This window comes from Cavia porcellus, unplaced genomic scaffold, assembly GCF_034190915.1.
Source record: "Cavia porcellus strain 051 isolate PalLab524CR breed Dunkin Hartley unplaced genomic scaffold, mCavPor4.1 scaffold_26, whole genome shotgun sequence".
NCBI classification, from domain to species: domain Eukaryota; kingdom Metazoa; phylum Chordata; class Mammalia; order Rodentia; family Caviidae; genus Cavia; species Cavia porcellus.
The window spans coordinates 4,621,912-4,637,352 of NW_026947509.1; the positions used below are offsets into that span (position 1 = coordinate 4,621,912).

Genomic DNA, 15,441 nt, shown 5'->3' on the forward strand with positions numbered 1-15,441 from the left:
GTGGCCCATGTCAAGTGCCCGCAGAGTGACCGGAGAGTTGAGGTCCTCACACAGGGCCCTGCTCTGTGCTGGGCACTCAGTGCCTCAGGAAAGGGCTCCGCAAACTGCACCCCAAGACAGGCACCGCTGGCTCTTCAGCGCCAGGGACCGGCGTCGCAGAAGTGTTTCCCTGGACAGGGTTGGGAAGGAGTTTTCCTTTAGTTTCCTTTTTCACTACTGGGCTCTGCTTATGATGCGCTACCCTTCCACCCAGTGCTTGCTCCTCCTCAGACCCTGTGGCATCAGAGTCACCAGGGAGCCAGGCCTTGGCCCCTTCCTGCTCAGTTCACATAGGGCCACGGCCTCTACCTGCCAGGTGGCACAGCTGAGGTGCTGTCGCCTGTGGGCAGGAGGTGGGGCCCCACTCGGCGCCATGAGAGGCGAACGGGATCCCCGTTCTGAGCAGTGATGATAAGGAGAGGATGATAAGGAGAGAAGGAGTCCATGAACAAGGCCAAGACCTTCACTCATCCCAGCTGGCCCTTTGGTTTTCATCCAGCGGTTTGTACCCTCACTTCACCTCTGCGGACAACTCGGGGACCCCATGTCCCGGCCTTCCCAGCCCCTTCCTTTGCCCCCAACCCCTCTGCATCAGCCTGGGGGGCCGGCACCGCCAGCGCTGGGAGCCGCACCCACCTACTGTGGTTCTGTTTCATGGACCACCTCTGCTCCACCCCAGGGAGGCGGCTGAGGGGAGCAGGACAGCCGGGCATCAGTGCTGATGGAGGCCATAGAGGCAGAGCAGGGATGCAGGCCTGATGCCCAGGACAGGAGGAGGCAGCCTCGGCAGAGGCAGGGAGCACAGGCCAGAGGGACAGGCGGGGAGGGGGACAGGTGCCAGCTGTACTGGAAGGGAGGGAAGGGTCACCCGTGAAGAGGTCAGGCGTCCTCAGCCTGTGTGCACCCTACGCTTCCCCGACCCCTCATCACACGCCTGCTTTCCCCAGCTGTTCTGGGTCTCGCCATCCGTGTGGCTCCGTGGCTCCAGAGGAAGAGCTGACCATGCATCCATAAGGGTGTGCTGAGAACAAAAAGCAGTGTGTCGAGATGCAACCTCTCCCCAGCGTGGGTGAGGGAGGCACCCACACACTGTGTGCCTGAGAGGAAGCCCTAGGACCCAGAGTCCGTGGCTGGTGCAGAGGGGATGAGCCTGACCTTGAGTGCTTCCTGTGTCTGTCTCCTCTCGAGAGGCTCCCTGGAGCTGCAGGTAGACCAGGAACCCAGAAAGGCAGTGCACCAGGAGTCATGAGCCAAGTGTGTGTGTGTGTGTGTGTGTGCACTCAGGACTGCCCGACCTTTGCCATCTCGGCTATGTTCAGTGTGCAGTTCACCCGAATGGCAGAGTGACTTCACCCCTTCTATCACCATCTCTCCTCCTCCCTCAGGGGTGACCCCCACTCAACACTGACCTCTACCCTGCTCCTGGCCCTGTCCTGGCAGCACCTTTCTTTGTCCTTTGTGTGTCTGTGAGTCTGACAAAAGGGCAGAAGGAAAAAGGGCCCTGCTCAAGCTAGCAGAATTATGCAACCCATGCTCCCTTGTGACCCGATTAATTCCCCGAGCAGTGTCTTCAAGGTTCACCAGCCATGCTGCGTGCTGGAGACCAGGTTCCCTTTGTTTTGGGGTACAGAGTGTACGGGGATGTGCTGGTTGGCTTTTGTTGCTGTATATACATAGTTTAGGAGGACACATTCACTGTGGCTCACCTTTCAGAGACCTTGGTTCATGGTCTACCGGCTCCAAGATAGACCATTGTGGAGGAGGGATGCTCACCCCAGGGCAGCCAGGAAAGGTGGGGGGGGGGCAGAGAGAGAGAGGAAAAGGGGCTGGGGCAAGATTCAGCCTTCAAAGCCACTGGTGTCCTTGGACAGGGCCTCCTCCTAACAGACGCTTAGTTATGACCTCACTGAGGGATTAATCCATCAATGAGATGGGGCCCTGGCCGTCCAGACCCCTCTCAGCCCTACCTGAGGACACTGCTGGAGCCGGATCCAGCCCTTGATTCAGGAGTCCCTGGGTCCGCTCGGTATTTACACCATAGCGTGGTGTGCAGAAGTGTTGCACTGGTGAGACATAAACTCTTCATTGTTTTAAGTTTATGTTCTCAGGTGTTTTGTTATGGTAATGGAAAGTTCTCTTTCCTCTCTAGGTCTCTCTCTCTCTCTCTCTCTCTCTCTCTCTCTCTCTCTCTCGCACACGCATGCACACACATACTGTGCTTTGATATCAGAAGACGGAAGAAATGTTAACAATGAAGAATTTGAAGGATTTTTAGTTTTGTGCTTCCATTTATTGCTCTATTTTTTTCTGTGTGCATGTGTTCTTTTCTCACAAAATAGGAGCTAAATGATTATTTTTAATACTTGAAAAGGAAGCAAGTGGGGCTGGGTAGTTTCTAGCATCACCTGACTGTGGTGTCACAGTCTGGGCCAGGCTCCCATATGGCAGTCTCAGCTGTGACCCTGCCCTGTGCCTCAGTTTCCCCCATGTACTGGCCTTTCCTTTCCTGATGTCTTCATTGGATTTCCCAATGGTCTGAAAACCACAGCGGCCTTCTCTCTGCCTGCATGTAGCTCGTGGACAGAGCGGGGACCCAGTGACTCCTTGCTGAGTAAACAAAAGGAGGAGACTGGGCAGAGCCACAGGACTTGGGGCTGCTGAGGGCGATACCAGAAATGCGGTCGGAGGCAATGGTGTCAGGGCTGCTTGTGCACTGGTCAGGGACTTCCCACACTACAGGTCACAGCTACTGAGTCACAGTGTTCTGCCCAATCTGGGTCCTCCCTTGGGTCAAACTGTGACTCGGCCTGTGCTGTCTCCTACCTGTCTACCCTCGTTCCCACACCCAGTGTGACAGAAGCTGGGTCACGTGTCGGGGGGCGTCCTGGGCTTGTCCTGCTCCTGGGCTCTGCCAGGCGACTCCAGGCAGCTTCCTCATGAGCCTGGGCTCAGAGTCCTCAGCAGTGCAGCGAGGCCTGTGGCCTACCTGCAATGCAGCCTCTGGGTCTGGCTCTGCTGTCCACTCTGGAGACGTCACCTTGTCCCTATCGCTTTTCAGGAGCTGTGTCCCAGCCCGAAGTTCATCCTTGATGGAACCTCACGAACAGACGTCCAGCAGGGCGACCTGGGTGAGTGCGGGGATCCCAGGGTGTGGGCAGCAGGTGGGCTGCAGCCGTCATGGTGTCCTTCGAAGTTGGCAGCCAGCAAGCACCTCATCTCTCTGGCCGTTTTCCCGTGGGCTGTGGGTCCCTGAATCAGAGCCTCTGTTTAGGGGCCCAGGCAAGGGCCTTCATTTCCCAGCTGCTCACACCCCTTTCTAGTGCAGCTGAGGGATGCCGGAGTCTTTGCTCTGGGTTCCACCTCCGTGGTGGGAAAGGCGGCTTTCCATGGGACAGGTTAGCTTTGCTCCTGAGGCCTTCGACCCAAGCCTCACAGGCTGGCAGCCTTAGACAGCACAGCCCTGAACTGAAACCATCCAGCAAGACTGCAAAGTACAAAGCTGGAGATGGAGGTGAAGTGGGAGCAGAAACACACCCAGCGTGGAGAAACTCGGCCCAGACCCCCACTCCCACGCCAGGGCCGGGACCAGCTGTTCTCTAGAATGCCCCCCCAACCCCCCGTTCCAGCTGGGAGAACCTTTCTTCAGATATTTGAAGCTGTTATGATCTTGAAAATCGCAGGGTGTTTGATTTATTCTCTCCTCCAAGGAGCACACAAACCCCCTCCACTGGAGGGTGGCTCTGCTGAAGTTATGCGAGGGATTCAGGGATTCCGGCTTGGCCCCAGCCACAGCTGGCGGGACTCCGCAGGGGTCCTGGCCTCCTCTGCGTGGCGAGCCCTGTGCTGGTGCACACTGAGTGCAGGAGGTGCTCTCCCCAGACTGAGGGGCTGTGACTTCCCACAGGTTCTGTCCCCAGCCTTTTCCTTGGTTGGCTGGCAAGGATGCTGTGTCCTTTGGGCAGTGTTGGGAAGATTTTTGGGTTTCCAAGGAGGGCCCGTGCGTTGCCATGGGGATCATGTGCAGAATGGGGAGATGGGAAATGGAGTTGTGGGCTCTGGGACCGCTCAGCCCCACACTGGTGGGCACGGGGTGGAACTGGGCATTTCTGCTCCAGTCACAGCTCCGCCCAGGGGCCCGGCCAGAGGTCAGAGCAGGTGGCCCAGCACATGTGCCAAAGGTGAGTTCCTGAACTCGGTGTTCTGAGAAGCTGCAGCATTGACGTCTGCTGATTGCCCTGCCAGCCTTCAGAGCCCGGGGCAGGGCAGAGGGGCTGCTGAGGACAGGTTTTTAAAAACCTTGTGTGATTTTTAAGAATTGTGCTAAGTAATTAAGAAGGTACCTGTTTCACGGGCTCTGTTTCATGATTTGGAGTACGCGTGGTTCAAACATTGAAACAGAATGTGTGTAGCGAGAATGTGTTCTGTCCCACCGCCCAGCCTGCAGGAAGCTCTTTCCCCGCTGGCTTCGCGATGCAAAGCCAGCAATCCCCGTCTTAGCTGAGGGCAGCGCGTGGTGAACACTGCTTGGTACTCAGCTGCTATTTGCTATTATGTCACCTAAGAAAGGCACCCAGAGACCCTTCCATCCGAGTCTACAAAGGCCTGGGTTTGGAACCGCGTGGTACCACCTGTGTGGACAGATCCTTGGGCTCAGGTTTCTCTGCACAAAGCCCCTGGGTCTCATGTGTGAGGCTGTTGGCCACTTGGGCAGGCACAGCATCTAGAGCACCTACCTCTGCTGTCCCTGCTGAGCTTCCGTCCCCTATCTGGATGCGTAACCACATGGAGCCCAGCAGCCAGCTTTCCTTGGAGTCAGAAAATACACTTTGGGAAGGCCGAGTGCTGGGAATTCTACCGCAGCACAGAGCTGCTTTGGGGACCTCAGGCCCTGTAGGTACATTGCAGTTTGTCTCCCCAGAAGCAATGAGCCAACAGCCTCTGATTAAATTGTCCTGTTGGGATCAAGCTTCTGGCTCACGGGAAGAGAGCTCTTCCCTAGGATGCTGTCTGTGCTGCTGGGCCTTGGATCATCAGCTAGACATGGCCACAGGCTTCGCTGAAGGAGCCTCCACGCCAGGCCATGGACTTCCCTCCTGCAGCTGAGCCTTGAGGAGTCCTCTGGGGCCAAGGCTGCCTCATCACGGCCGTACAGGGTGCACTGCGCCCATCCAGCCATCAGGCCAGTGCCAGGCCCATTTAAAGGGAGACTGGGGCCTCCTGAAGATGGTGGGCCTTCAGGATGGCCCGGCTCTGGGACCTCGCTGACCAGGAGGAGTTGGAGTGGCCAGTGTAGGGGCAGCCCTGGCATTTTCCGGAGCCACTCACTCCTACAGTACACTTCAGCCCCCAGCAGGCTGGCCGCCATTGGCATCCAAAGGGCAGAGCAGTGTCTGCAGACCTCCAGAAATAATCCGGATGGGAAGTGCCATGCCCTGGCCCCCACAGTACTTCTCTCGCCAGTGCCATCTCCCGCACTGTCAGCCCCTGTTGCCTACTTTGTGCCGTCTGTGCTATTTCTGGTGGCCACATGCCACCGCATGTCCCATCCAGCAGCCCAAGGCACAGTCCTTTCTCATAGCTCCCTCTGCCCAAGGTCACCTTTTGAGGTCACACCAGAGGCCTAGGACTCAAGCTACTCCCTGGGGTCCTCCACTGGTCCTGCCTGCTTCCAGACCGCTTTGTGCCCTCTCTGGGACCTAGGATGGCTGTATGGTCTGGACTTTCCCCAACATCTTGGTCTTGTGCTGGCCTCTGTGGCTAGTGCCATGCCAAGTCCTAGTGCCTGACGCTCTGGCCCCAGCCCAGCTTCTGTCACACGGGGAGCCTGAGGCTGCCCTGCCTCGATGTACTGTGCAGGTCTCTGGGTCACAGCTTCCCCTTCCCTGGCCCGGCCAGTGGCCAGGGCTGCCAGCTGTCCTGCTGAGCCACTGCTCACTGCTTTCTGGCGTTCACTCCACCCTGCTGTGCCTTTACTGTGTTTGTCTTCCTCAGGAGGTGTGCCCCTTGACATCTGGGACTCTTCCTTTCCTGGTCACACCCTCAGGGCCCAGTGTCCCCCTGGGCATAGTGTAGGGACCTGCTAAACACCCACAGAGGAGCACACAGAGGAAATCTCAGCAGATTCCACAGTTCTTTCAGAGAGGCCAGAAATCCAGATTTTAAGGTGGAGCTGCCCCATTCAAGCATTTGAGCCACACATAGACGAGGGCTGTGCTCGTGGAACAGGATGGACTCCTGGGCACTCAGGGGTTCTGTGTATGCTGGGCCTGTGGCCGCCCTGACCAGCTCCCACTCTGCTGGCCCACCCTCCAGTCCAATCTGCCTGGGCTCGTGCTGCCACCTATCTGGTCCTGGGAAGAGTCCTGACCCCAGTGGACGTAGCAGAGCCCCACGGGCACTCCCAAGTAATCTTGCTCTCCCCCTCTTTTTTCATGTCTGTGCCTGGACTCCCCAGCCTGTAGAACCTGGACCTGGCTGAGTCCACTGCCCTTGCCTTGTGGCATGAGATTGGAGCCGTTCCTATCACCTGTGTCTAACGTGTGCTGTGCTTGAGGCGCCTGTGTCCATCGTGAGGCCTCTAGGTCCCCAGTGCAGGCTGGGGCACCACCTCTGGGGGACATCAACCTGGCATCTGCAGCACAGACAGTGCTGGGCCTTGGCTGGAGATTACCAAAATTCAGTATCATCTTTTCACTTTCCCTGCTTCCCACTCAGCCCCTGGAGCTCAGTCTTATTCTCTGTTCCAAGTGTTATAATCAAGCCCATCAGCATGCAGGTCACTTGCCCTCCAAGGTGGTGCTGAGATGGTGGCTACAGAGCCCTAAATTGGTTTACTGAATAATTCCCCCTCTGGTGAACCAATTGCAGTCCAGTAATCTACTAAGAAAAATTCCCTCCAAACAGCATTAAAGTTCTGATTTAAAGCTGGGGGCTGAGCAAGGGCAGGAAGTCCCCGAGCAGCCCCTTCCTGTCAAGTGTGATTTCTTCTCAACAGCAGAAATCGGCAGAGGCTCAGCCTTGCAGGGCTTTGTGTGTGATTCTGAGAAAATACAAATTCTAAGTCCCTCAGTGGCGAAGTTTGCTCTCTTCTCCCATCTTCTCTCCACCGATCACTTAGAAGGCAAAGCAAGACGCTCCCCAGTTCCAAGATGGCCTCAGTCTTCCCTGCTCTGTCCTCTTTCTTTGGCACACATTAACTCTTGGGCACCGCTGGCCTAGGGCTGTCCTTAGCAGATGTGATGCACTGCGGCCTGGCTGAGTCAGCCCTCAGGTGTGTGTGGGGATGAGGTGGGGGGAGGTGTCCCTGGGTTGCCATGGGTACTGAGAGAAGTCTGCCTGGCAAGCGTGGGGGGGGGGACTGGTAGAAGTGGGGTGTCTCCTGGGTTTATTATGCATAGTGCAGCTGGGAAGGGTTATTTTGAGGACACAAAAATTATAGTTGCCACAAATGAGTCACAGTGCCCTCGCCTGGGAAAGTGCTGGGGAGGCTTGGTGTTGGTCTTTGAGACTGGGTCAACAATTTTCTCTCTAGGGTGAACCCCAGCCCCTAACCCACCTGCTGAAATTTTTGGGGGCCTGCCAGTGTTTGTGGACACCTGTAATGCCAGAACTGATGCTCTGGTGTCTCCTGGAATGATGGCATTTTGGTGGAGGCTGCAGGAGGGGAGCGGGGGATGCTTGAGGGAGGAGGAACTCAAGCTCAGCTGGGGTAGACCCAGGGAGAACGTGCACAATGCTGGCATCCTGTGAAACATCTGCCTCATTCCTTCTGCGGCCAGGAGGAGGTGGAATGGAGGAGCTCTGTCCTGGTGAGGACAGGGCTCCAGGTGGGAGAGGCTGTGTGAACCAGGTCTCCTGTCTGGGAAGAGCTTGCCCTTGGGGAACTGGCCAGGAGGGGCAGGGCTGCACTGATGGCACCCAGCTGAGGGCAAGGAGGGGTCAAGGGTGGAGAATGGGGGCACTGCAAGACACCCAGCTCACTGAGGACAGCGAGCTTTGGAAGAGACTGAGAGGAAGCAGGAGCCCATGTTCCTCCTCTTCTCAAGGTGCCACTGCCACCCAGCACAGCTTTCTGAGGTCAGGTGGAGGAGTGGGTCCCCATGTGCCTTCTGTGGGCTTCATGAAGCCTTGCAATTGGCTGTCACTATTCTTGTCTGCTTATGTCACAAGGTGGTCTTTGCAGACTGGGTACTACAGAGGACAGAGGGGCCCAGTCTCTTATGGTTCCAAAGGCCAGGAAGTCCAGGATCGAGGTGGGGAGCTGTAGATTGGGGATCTCTTTCCACAGGTTGACGCCTGTTTTGGGGTCTTCTTGGAGAGACAAATGCTGCATCCTCAGAGCTGGAGCTGGAGGGGAAGAAACAGCACATGCTTCCTCTGCAAGCACTTTGATGGGCTGCCCGTGAGGATGGGCTCCTGGGCTTCCACCAGACTGTGCCAGGGGGTCAAGGTCCAGGTGGGCTGATTCAGAGGGGATTCCAGCAGCCAGTTTACATTGTCTCTCAGGTGGAGGCAGAGGGTGGATGCAGGGTCCAGTGGAGGAGGACATTGACTGCAGGCTCATGGATACTTTTCTATCTTGGTCATTTTGCTTCGTTCTGCTGCTTCCCGATCACAGTCCCGGACGGTGGCTGTTTGGGGGAGACAAAGTCCTTACAGCCAGAGCTAGGGAACAGGAAGCCTGGCGGCTGTGTTGAGGAGGGTGGGGCTGTGCAGCTGCTGGGGAATAAAGCCAAAAGCACAGAATGGGAGCGAGGAAGCAGGGCCCAGCGTGTCCACGGACCCGAGTGCCTAGATCCCAGTGCTGTGGACACAGGGGTGGGCAGTGGGCCGGCTGGGGGCTGAGCTGGAGCAGAGTGCCAGCCCCCACTGCTCCATAAGACAACCTCCGGGGCACAGGGAAGACGCCAGCAGCTTCCAACTCTCGCTGTCGTTTCCTTTCGCCCCTTCTCTCTTTTTCTGCAGTACTAGGATTGAACCCTGGATCTTCACTAGAGCTACGTCCCCTTTTTTATTGTTTTATTTTGAGACAGGTTCTGGCTAAGTTGCTAAATTGCCCAAGCTGGGGTCAAAATTGCAATGGGCTCCAGGGCGTGTCCGCCACGCCTAGCTGGCGTTTGTTCTGTACAGGTGGAGACAGGAGCCTGTTTGCTGACTCACCTGGGTGCTCCGGTGCTGGGGTTAATTGTGTGTCCAGCAGTGATAGCTAATCACGAGGAAGTTTGCTGAGGGCTTTCAAGGTGGCTGCCAGTTATCCATCTTATCTTGTGTTTATCTTCATAACAACCCGGCAACTAGCAGCTCCTGAGGCTGCTGCACGGGAATGGATGCTCCTGTGGAAGGCTGGCCAGAAGGCAGGGGCAACCGGCATGGCCAGGGGAGGAGAGACCAGATGCAGAATGGTCCTGCACAAGGCCCCTGCCTTGGCTTCCCATGCAGAGGGGCCTCATAGCCTCTGTGTTTGCCTGGGGCTAGGGGCAGTGAGTTGGTTTCTGGGGCCTCATACAGCCCCACACTGCCTGTGTGGCCTGAGGAGGTGACAGGACTACATGGCCTCTGCTGGGCACAGTGTGCACTGTCCCTGTGCAGAGTATGTTAGTGGGGTGGGGGCTCTGGAGGGGTGATGGGCAGAGACAGGATGCGGCCCCGTTTCACTTGCCCTAACCTCACTGTGGTGGGGTTTATTGTGTAAGGGGAATGTGTGGAGTGCAAGGTCTGAGAGGACATTTGGGGCAGGGGAGGTGCCTGGACTCCAGTGGACTCCAGTGTGGCCGTAGTGGGGGGTGATGCTGGGCAGAAGATGCCAAGGGCAGGAGGGGGCGCCAGAGCTGCTGTGCCTGACACCGTAGGGCTTGGCACTTGATGGCTTTTCTAGTAGGAGGAGCTGGGTGAGCACTCACCCCAGCAGCCGCCACCCGCTGTCATCAGGCAGTGCTGTGTGCTGTGCTGTTGGACCCCTGGGAGGCTTTGCCCTGCATGTCTCTGGCCAGAGGCTTTTTCACTGCATTGTGGTCCTAGGGATAGTGTCATCTGCTGTCAGTCACCAGCCAGAGCCCGATGAGCCACATGGTCTGTGTGTGTAAATCTCCTGTGAAGCGCTTCTCCTGGGGAAAATCAATCTCCTTTTTGCTCAGTGTCAAATGCTGCTGTACCATAGCTGAGAGGCACAAACCCATTTTATAGATGAAAAACTGAGGGCCCCAGAGCCAGGTGACTGGGAGAGGTGAGAAGGCTCCTGGAATCTGAGCACAGTGCCTGCACCCACACATGGGTATCATTTCTACCCTCCAAGGATAGAGAGTCTCACGGCTGGGCTGTGTCTCTCATCTTCCATCCTGATTCCTGAGGTGATGCCACCACCCAGTGGGGGCCAGTGACGGTGACACTGGGGTCCACTCAGGTAGGGCACGCTTCCCAGGAGGACTGGTGTGGGCAGGACTGAGGGCGACACAAACTGACTCTAAGAGGACCAGACATCAGGGAAATCAGGGCGGAACTCCGATGGGTCATTCCATGTCCCTGGATCACTGACCAGCCTGCACAGCGTGGTTGCCATGTGGCTCTCGGGAGCAGGTGATGATGACCTTAGAGCCAGCAGGAGACTTGGAGACACCAGAGGCCACGCAGGGCTGGAGTGAGGTGTCTCTGGGCCGAGTATGGGAAGACCAGGGCATCTTTGGCGAGGGGACACGGAGAGCTGGCATTTGTCTCCTGGCTCAAAAATGCCTCACTTTGTCTCTGCTCCTGGGCTTGGCGGCCATCTGATGAGGGGGCAGGAACAGGAGACTTGCAGGAGGCCAGGCCCGTGTCCAGGCCCAAGGGCTGGCATGGTAGGCCAAGATGTCCTGCCCCACTGCCCCTGGACACAGTGCACAGGAAGCCACTTGGTCCCAGTTCCCGCAGCAGGAAACTTCTAGGCTGCCAATGGAGTGCAGGCTCGGTTGCTCTTGGGGTGTGCATGTGTGTTAATGCAGTGCATAGGCTGAGTGGGTTGGAAAAGGCTGTTCTGGTAGGCACTGGGCACTTGTGAGGGGTGCAGACAAGGACACCTCAGCTGTGGTAACACGTGGGAGGCGGAGCTCTGAGAGACAGTGCTATTGCAGGGTGGAACTCCCCACGGCACTAAGATGAGCAGTCAGCGGCGGCATCTCTTTCTCCTCTCCTCGCTGAGGGGAGGCACGGCAGCTCTCGGCGTGGCACTGCTTCTGCAGGCCGGGTGCTCTTCAGAGGATGGACTGCAGCTGTGCCCTGCCCAGCGCGTGCCTTAAGTCCTGACTCCCCGAATCTTTCAAATTGCAACACCAGCCTCCCATCCCTGTCCTCCTGCCCGCTTTGCCCTTCCTCAGTTTCTCTGATCTGGCACCAGAGTTTGCTTCCAGCCCCTACAGTTTGGTGGCCCCATGGCCAAGATCAGGCATCAGGAGGAGAAGCCCGGGAGGATGATGCAGGCCATGTTCAGGTGGCCCAGGCTGCTTGGGTGTCGCCGAGCCCTGTGGGAGGTTGGGAGCTGGCAGGCAAATGGGGTCTCTTGTGCTCCCCAGATTCTCCACCAGGCTGAGTCTGGGGGCCGCTTTCTGCCCCCTTGGATGCGCAAGCCCCCAGCCTCAGTCTGCCCTGTGCTACTTCCTGGGACCCTGCCCTGAGGAGGCTGGCATCCATGCCAGGGCTCTCTCCATCTCAGCCTTCCTTGCCATGGGGGCTGTGATTAATGAGTACCCACTGGGTCCCTAGCTGCGCTGGAGCTCTGTGGCAAGAACTCCCTTTGGGTGGTGTTGTCATGATTACTGCTCGAAAGGCCTGGAACCCCTCCAGAATTCACACAGCGTCTCAAGGCAGGCAGGTGTTCGCCCAGGTCTGGCTGTGTTTCCCACATGGGAAGTAGGACTGGAATTGACCCCAAACAGCTCTGGAGTCCCCTTTCCGCTTGTCCTTCAAAGACGCATGACTTAGGCAGGACCTCTCCTCCAAGTGGTCTCCACCGAACCCAGAGGGGCCAGCTGCTGAGTCTCTTGCTTTGGTCCTCTCCCACCTGCCCCTCTGATTCCGATGAAGGCCCCTCCTTCCAAGACTGCCCTGGCCCTTATTTGGCTGCCCAAGTCCACACACCCAGCTGCCAGAAGGCTTCCCACATGGCCCGTCCATGCTGTCCCTGGGCATGGTCTCCACCAGGGGGAGGCAGAGGAAGTCTCTCTAGCCCGTGTCCAGGCCCAAGGGCTGATTTCACTGCACTTGATGTGAGTGAGGCCATGTTCCTTAATGACACCACTGGTGGAAGCCTAGGAGGTGTGAGACAGTGGGGTAGAGGTGGCAGACAGTTTCCCCTTTGGGGTGAAAGGCCCTGGCCAGGGCTTGGGGCACAATGTACTGCCTGACTCAGAGGGAGGCTGTGACATGGGTGTGAGATGACACATGAGTGCCCTGCAAAGCCTATGTTGGAGTCCAAGGCCAGGTGACACACTGAGGGGAAGAAGGGCTTCACCCTTGTGAGAGGCATCAATACCCTTGCAAAAGGGCTCAGAGAGCTCACCCTGCACTTCCGCCCTCCACTTCCAATGGGTAAGGACGCAACCACAGTGCACACTAGGTGCAGATGCTGCTGTGCCCCACCCTGCTCTGCTGGGCCTCCATCCCTGACCCTGTGGCCTCCAGAGCCATGGGACACATTTCTGTTCTTTGCAAATGGCTGAGTCTCAGGGCTTGCAGCAGCGAGAACAGATGGAGCAGGCGTGGACTCTGGGTGCCGGGGTCGGGGGCGGTCAGAGAGCCTGGAGGTCCTGTGGCGTGTCAGGGTCCTGACCACCCTGCCTTTCCTGTATAGGAGACTGCTGGCTCCTGGCGGCCATTGCGTCCTTGACCCTGAACGAGAGGCTGCTGTCCCGTGTGGTGCCCAAGGACCAGAGCTTCCAGGAGAACTACGCAGGCATCTTCCACTTCCAGGTGTGGGGCCTCCCACGTGGCCTTGGTCCCCACTCTCTATACCTGAGGCCCCCGTCTGCTGAGCAAGGCCCAGCAGCCCTGCAGAGTGATCCTCCTATGATCATGATGCATGCTTGCGCCAGGAGCTGTCCCATAACCTCCACCCATTGCCACCCCACCCCAGCCATGGGCCTCAACCAGGATCTATGCTTTTGGGTGACACTGGGCAGGTACTCTGTCCACAGCTCAGGGGCCGGTCCAGGGGCTTCCTGGGTCACATTGCACCTGCCATTGCCATATATGAGGCCTAGACCCTGTGCCCGAACCAGGCCACTGGCCACAGTCCCCAGGAGAGGCCCTATAGCCTCTGCATCCCCAAGTGACAGCTATGTGCCCTCCCACCCGCAGTTCTGGCAGTACGGCGAGTGGGTGGAGGTGGTGGTGGATGACAGGCTGCCCACCAAGGATGGGCGGCTGCTGTTCCTGCACTCGGCCGAGGGCAGCGAGTTCTGGAGCGCGCTGCTGGAGAAGGCCTACGCCAAGTGAGTGCCCTCGCCCAGGGACTCCACATCAGTGTCACCCGTCCCTCCTGTACCTGTGCCTGTTGGGAAGAGAAAAGCCACCCTCTGCAACAGAGGGCAGTGGGCCTCGAGAAGGGCCCAGAATCCCAGCTGTGTCCGCGTGGGGTTGGGGCACATTCTCAGCACAGCATGAGTTTCTAACAACATGGTGAGGAAGAAGACAGTGGATGACCCTGGACACCAAGTACCCCGGTCTCCTCATCACTCCCCAAGGCCAAGGACTTGCTCTGGCTCAGCAAACAACCCTTGGGTTCAGCAAGGTCCCCTTGTCCCCTGGAGCCCATCCCAGAGCCTGAGTGGTTGGGTTGGCTCTGGAAGCAGTGTCCTCGCCTTGTGTGACATAGTGGCTGGACAGGGGCTATCTGGGCTCCATTCCTGGAAAAGTGTGTAGTAGCTGTGTAAGTAGCTGCCCATCATCAAAACTGCCCATGTCCCCACTCTAGACCTCAGTATCCTCACCACCCCATACCCTGTGGTCCCCTCACGGGGCTGCTGGTGGCTGCAGGAGCTGCTGCTCCCTTTCCCAAAGGCTCAGTGGCTCCTATGAGGCTCTGGTTGGCGGCTCCCCTGTGGAGGGGTTCGAGGACTTCACAGGTGGCATCTCGGAGTTTTATGACCTGCGGAAGCCACCGGCTAATCTATACCGCCTCATCCGGAAGGCGCTGCGTTCAGGGTCTCTGCTGGGCTGCTCCATTGACGTGAGTGGACACTGCCCTGTGTCTCCAGTGTGGCGGGAAGGATCAAGGGGGATAGGCTAGGAGGGCTTTGTGGTCTGGGGCCAGGCAGCCCTGCCTGCTGGCCCAGTGGCAAGGGAGCAGGTGGAGACAGTGAGCCTGGCTGTGTGGACAGGCCGCCTGGGCTGTACCCTTGTGAGGCACAGCAGGGCTGGCCCGAAGAGGCTGGAAGTGATGACCCTGGTGATTGCTCTTGACCCAGGTCTCCAGCATGGCTGAAGCTGAAGCCATCACCCGCCACAAGCTGGTCAAGAGCCACGCGTACTCTGTTACTGGAGCAGAAGAGGTAAGACCAGCCAAAAGAGAGTGGGGATGGTACCGGCTGGGGTCACCCATCCAGGGTACCCCAGGGGGGCAAGACACACAGTCGCTCTGAAGTGGTTGGGGGTTCTGGGGTTCATCTCTCTTTGGCTGCATGGTGGGGTGCAGGTGGCTCCTGCCCATTGCCAGGGCCCACACTGCCCTTGGAGCTGGGTTACTTGGCCTCTCTGGGTGTCAGTGTGGGGCTCTGACCTCATGCAGGTGTCCCCTGGGGATTCGGCCAGGGGGGCTGTGGAGATGGCCAGCTGTGGTCTCTCACTTCCCCAGAGGGGTGTGGTGTTGATGGGGTGGAGCTCCGGGAAACCCCAGGAGGAGAAGGGCAGCCCCTACTCTTGCTTTCAGGGTGGGTCGCGTTTGCTTCTATATCCTCTAGCCAGGCAAGTGCAAGCTACAGCTTCCATTACTTTTCTTATATTCTGCCTGTTCCCAGAAAGCACATAAGGGCCCTACAGTGAAAAGACACAGTCAGATCACACAGCTGGGACAAGGTTGGCTGAACACAGGGCTACGACTGAGACATGAGCGTGCGCCGGGTTTCCTGGTAGCCGATGTGGCTCTGTCCTTTGGTTTTTGAGACATGGTAGACGCTAACTGCACGTTCACGTCTGTGTCACAGGCGTGTTGCTCTAGTCCAGTGTGCCCCATTGGTGTGGGTGAATGTGCAGTGTGAACCCTGAGCTGGGCATGAGAGGAGCTGGGAGCCGAGACAGTGCAGACCAAGCAGACCAGAGACCATCGGGTGTGTGTGTGTGCACACGTGTGGGCACACGTGGCCTGAGTGTTCACTAAGCACAAGGTCACTCATGTCTTGGCTCCTTTTCTCTTGCACTGAGACCCCAAAGCAGAGGAAC

The 15,441-nt window shown here is 57.8% G+C and overlaps 1 protein-coding gene across 1 annotated transcript in view; it reads left to right on the forward strand.

Annotated features, from left to right (window-relative positions):
- Window positions 1-15,441, forward strand: part of LOC100735484 (calpain-8) — a 33,038-nt gene that overhangs the window by 424 nt on the left and 17,173 nt on the right. Inside the window, 5 exon segments of the mRNA XM_013157407.3 lie at window positions 3,098-3,167; window positions 12,857-12,975; window positions 13,363-13,496; window positions 14,065-14,233; window positions 14,472-14,555. Coding sequence (XP_013012861.1) covers window positions 3,098-3,167; window positions 12,857-12,975; window positions 13,363-13,496; window positions 14,065-14,233; window positions 14,472-14,555 — 576 coding nt within the window.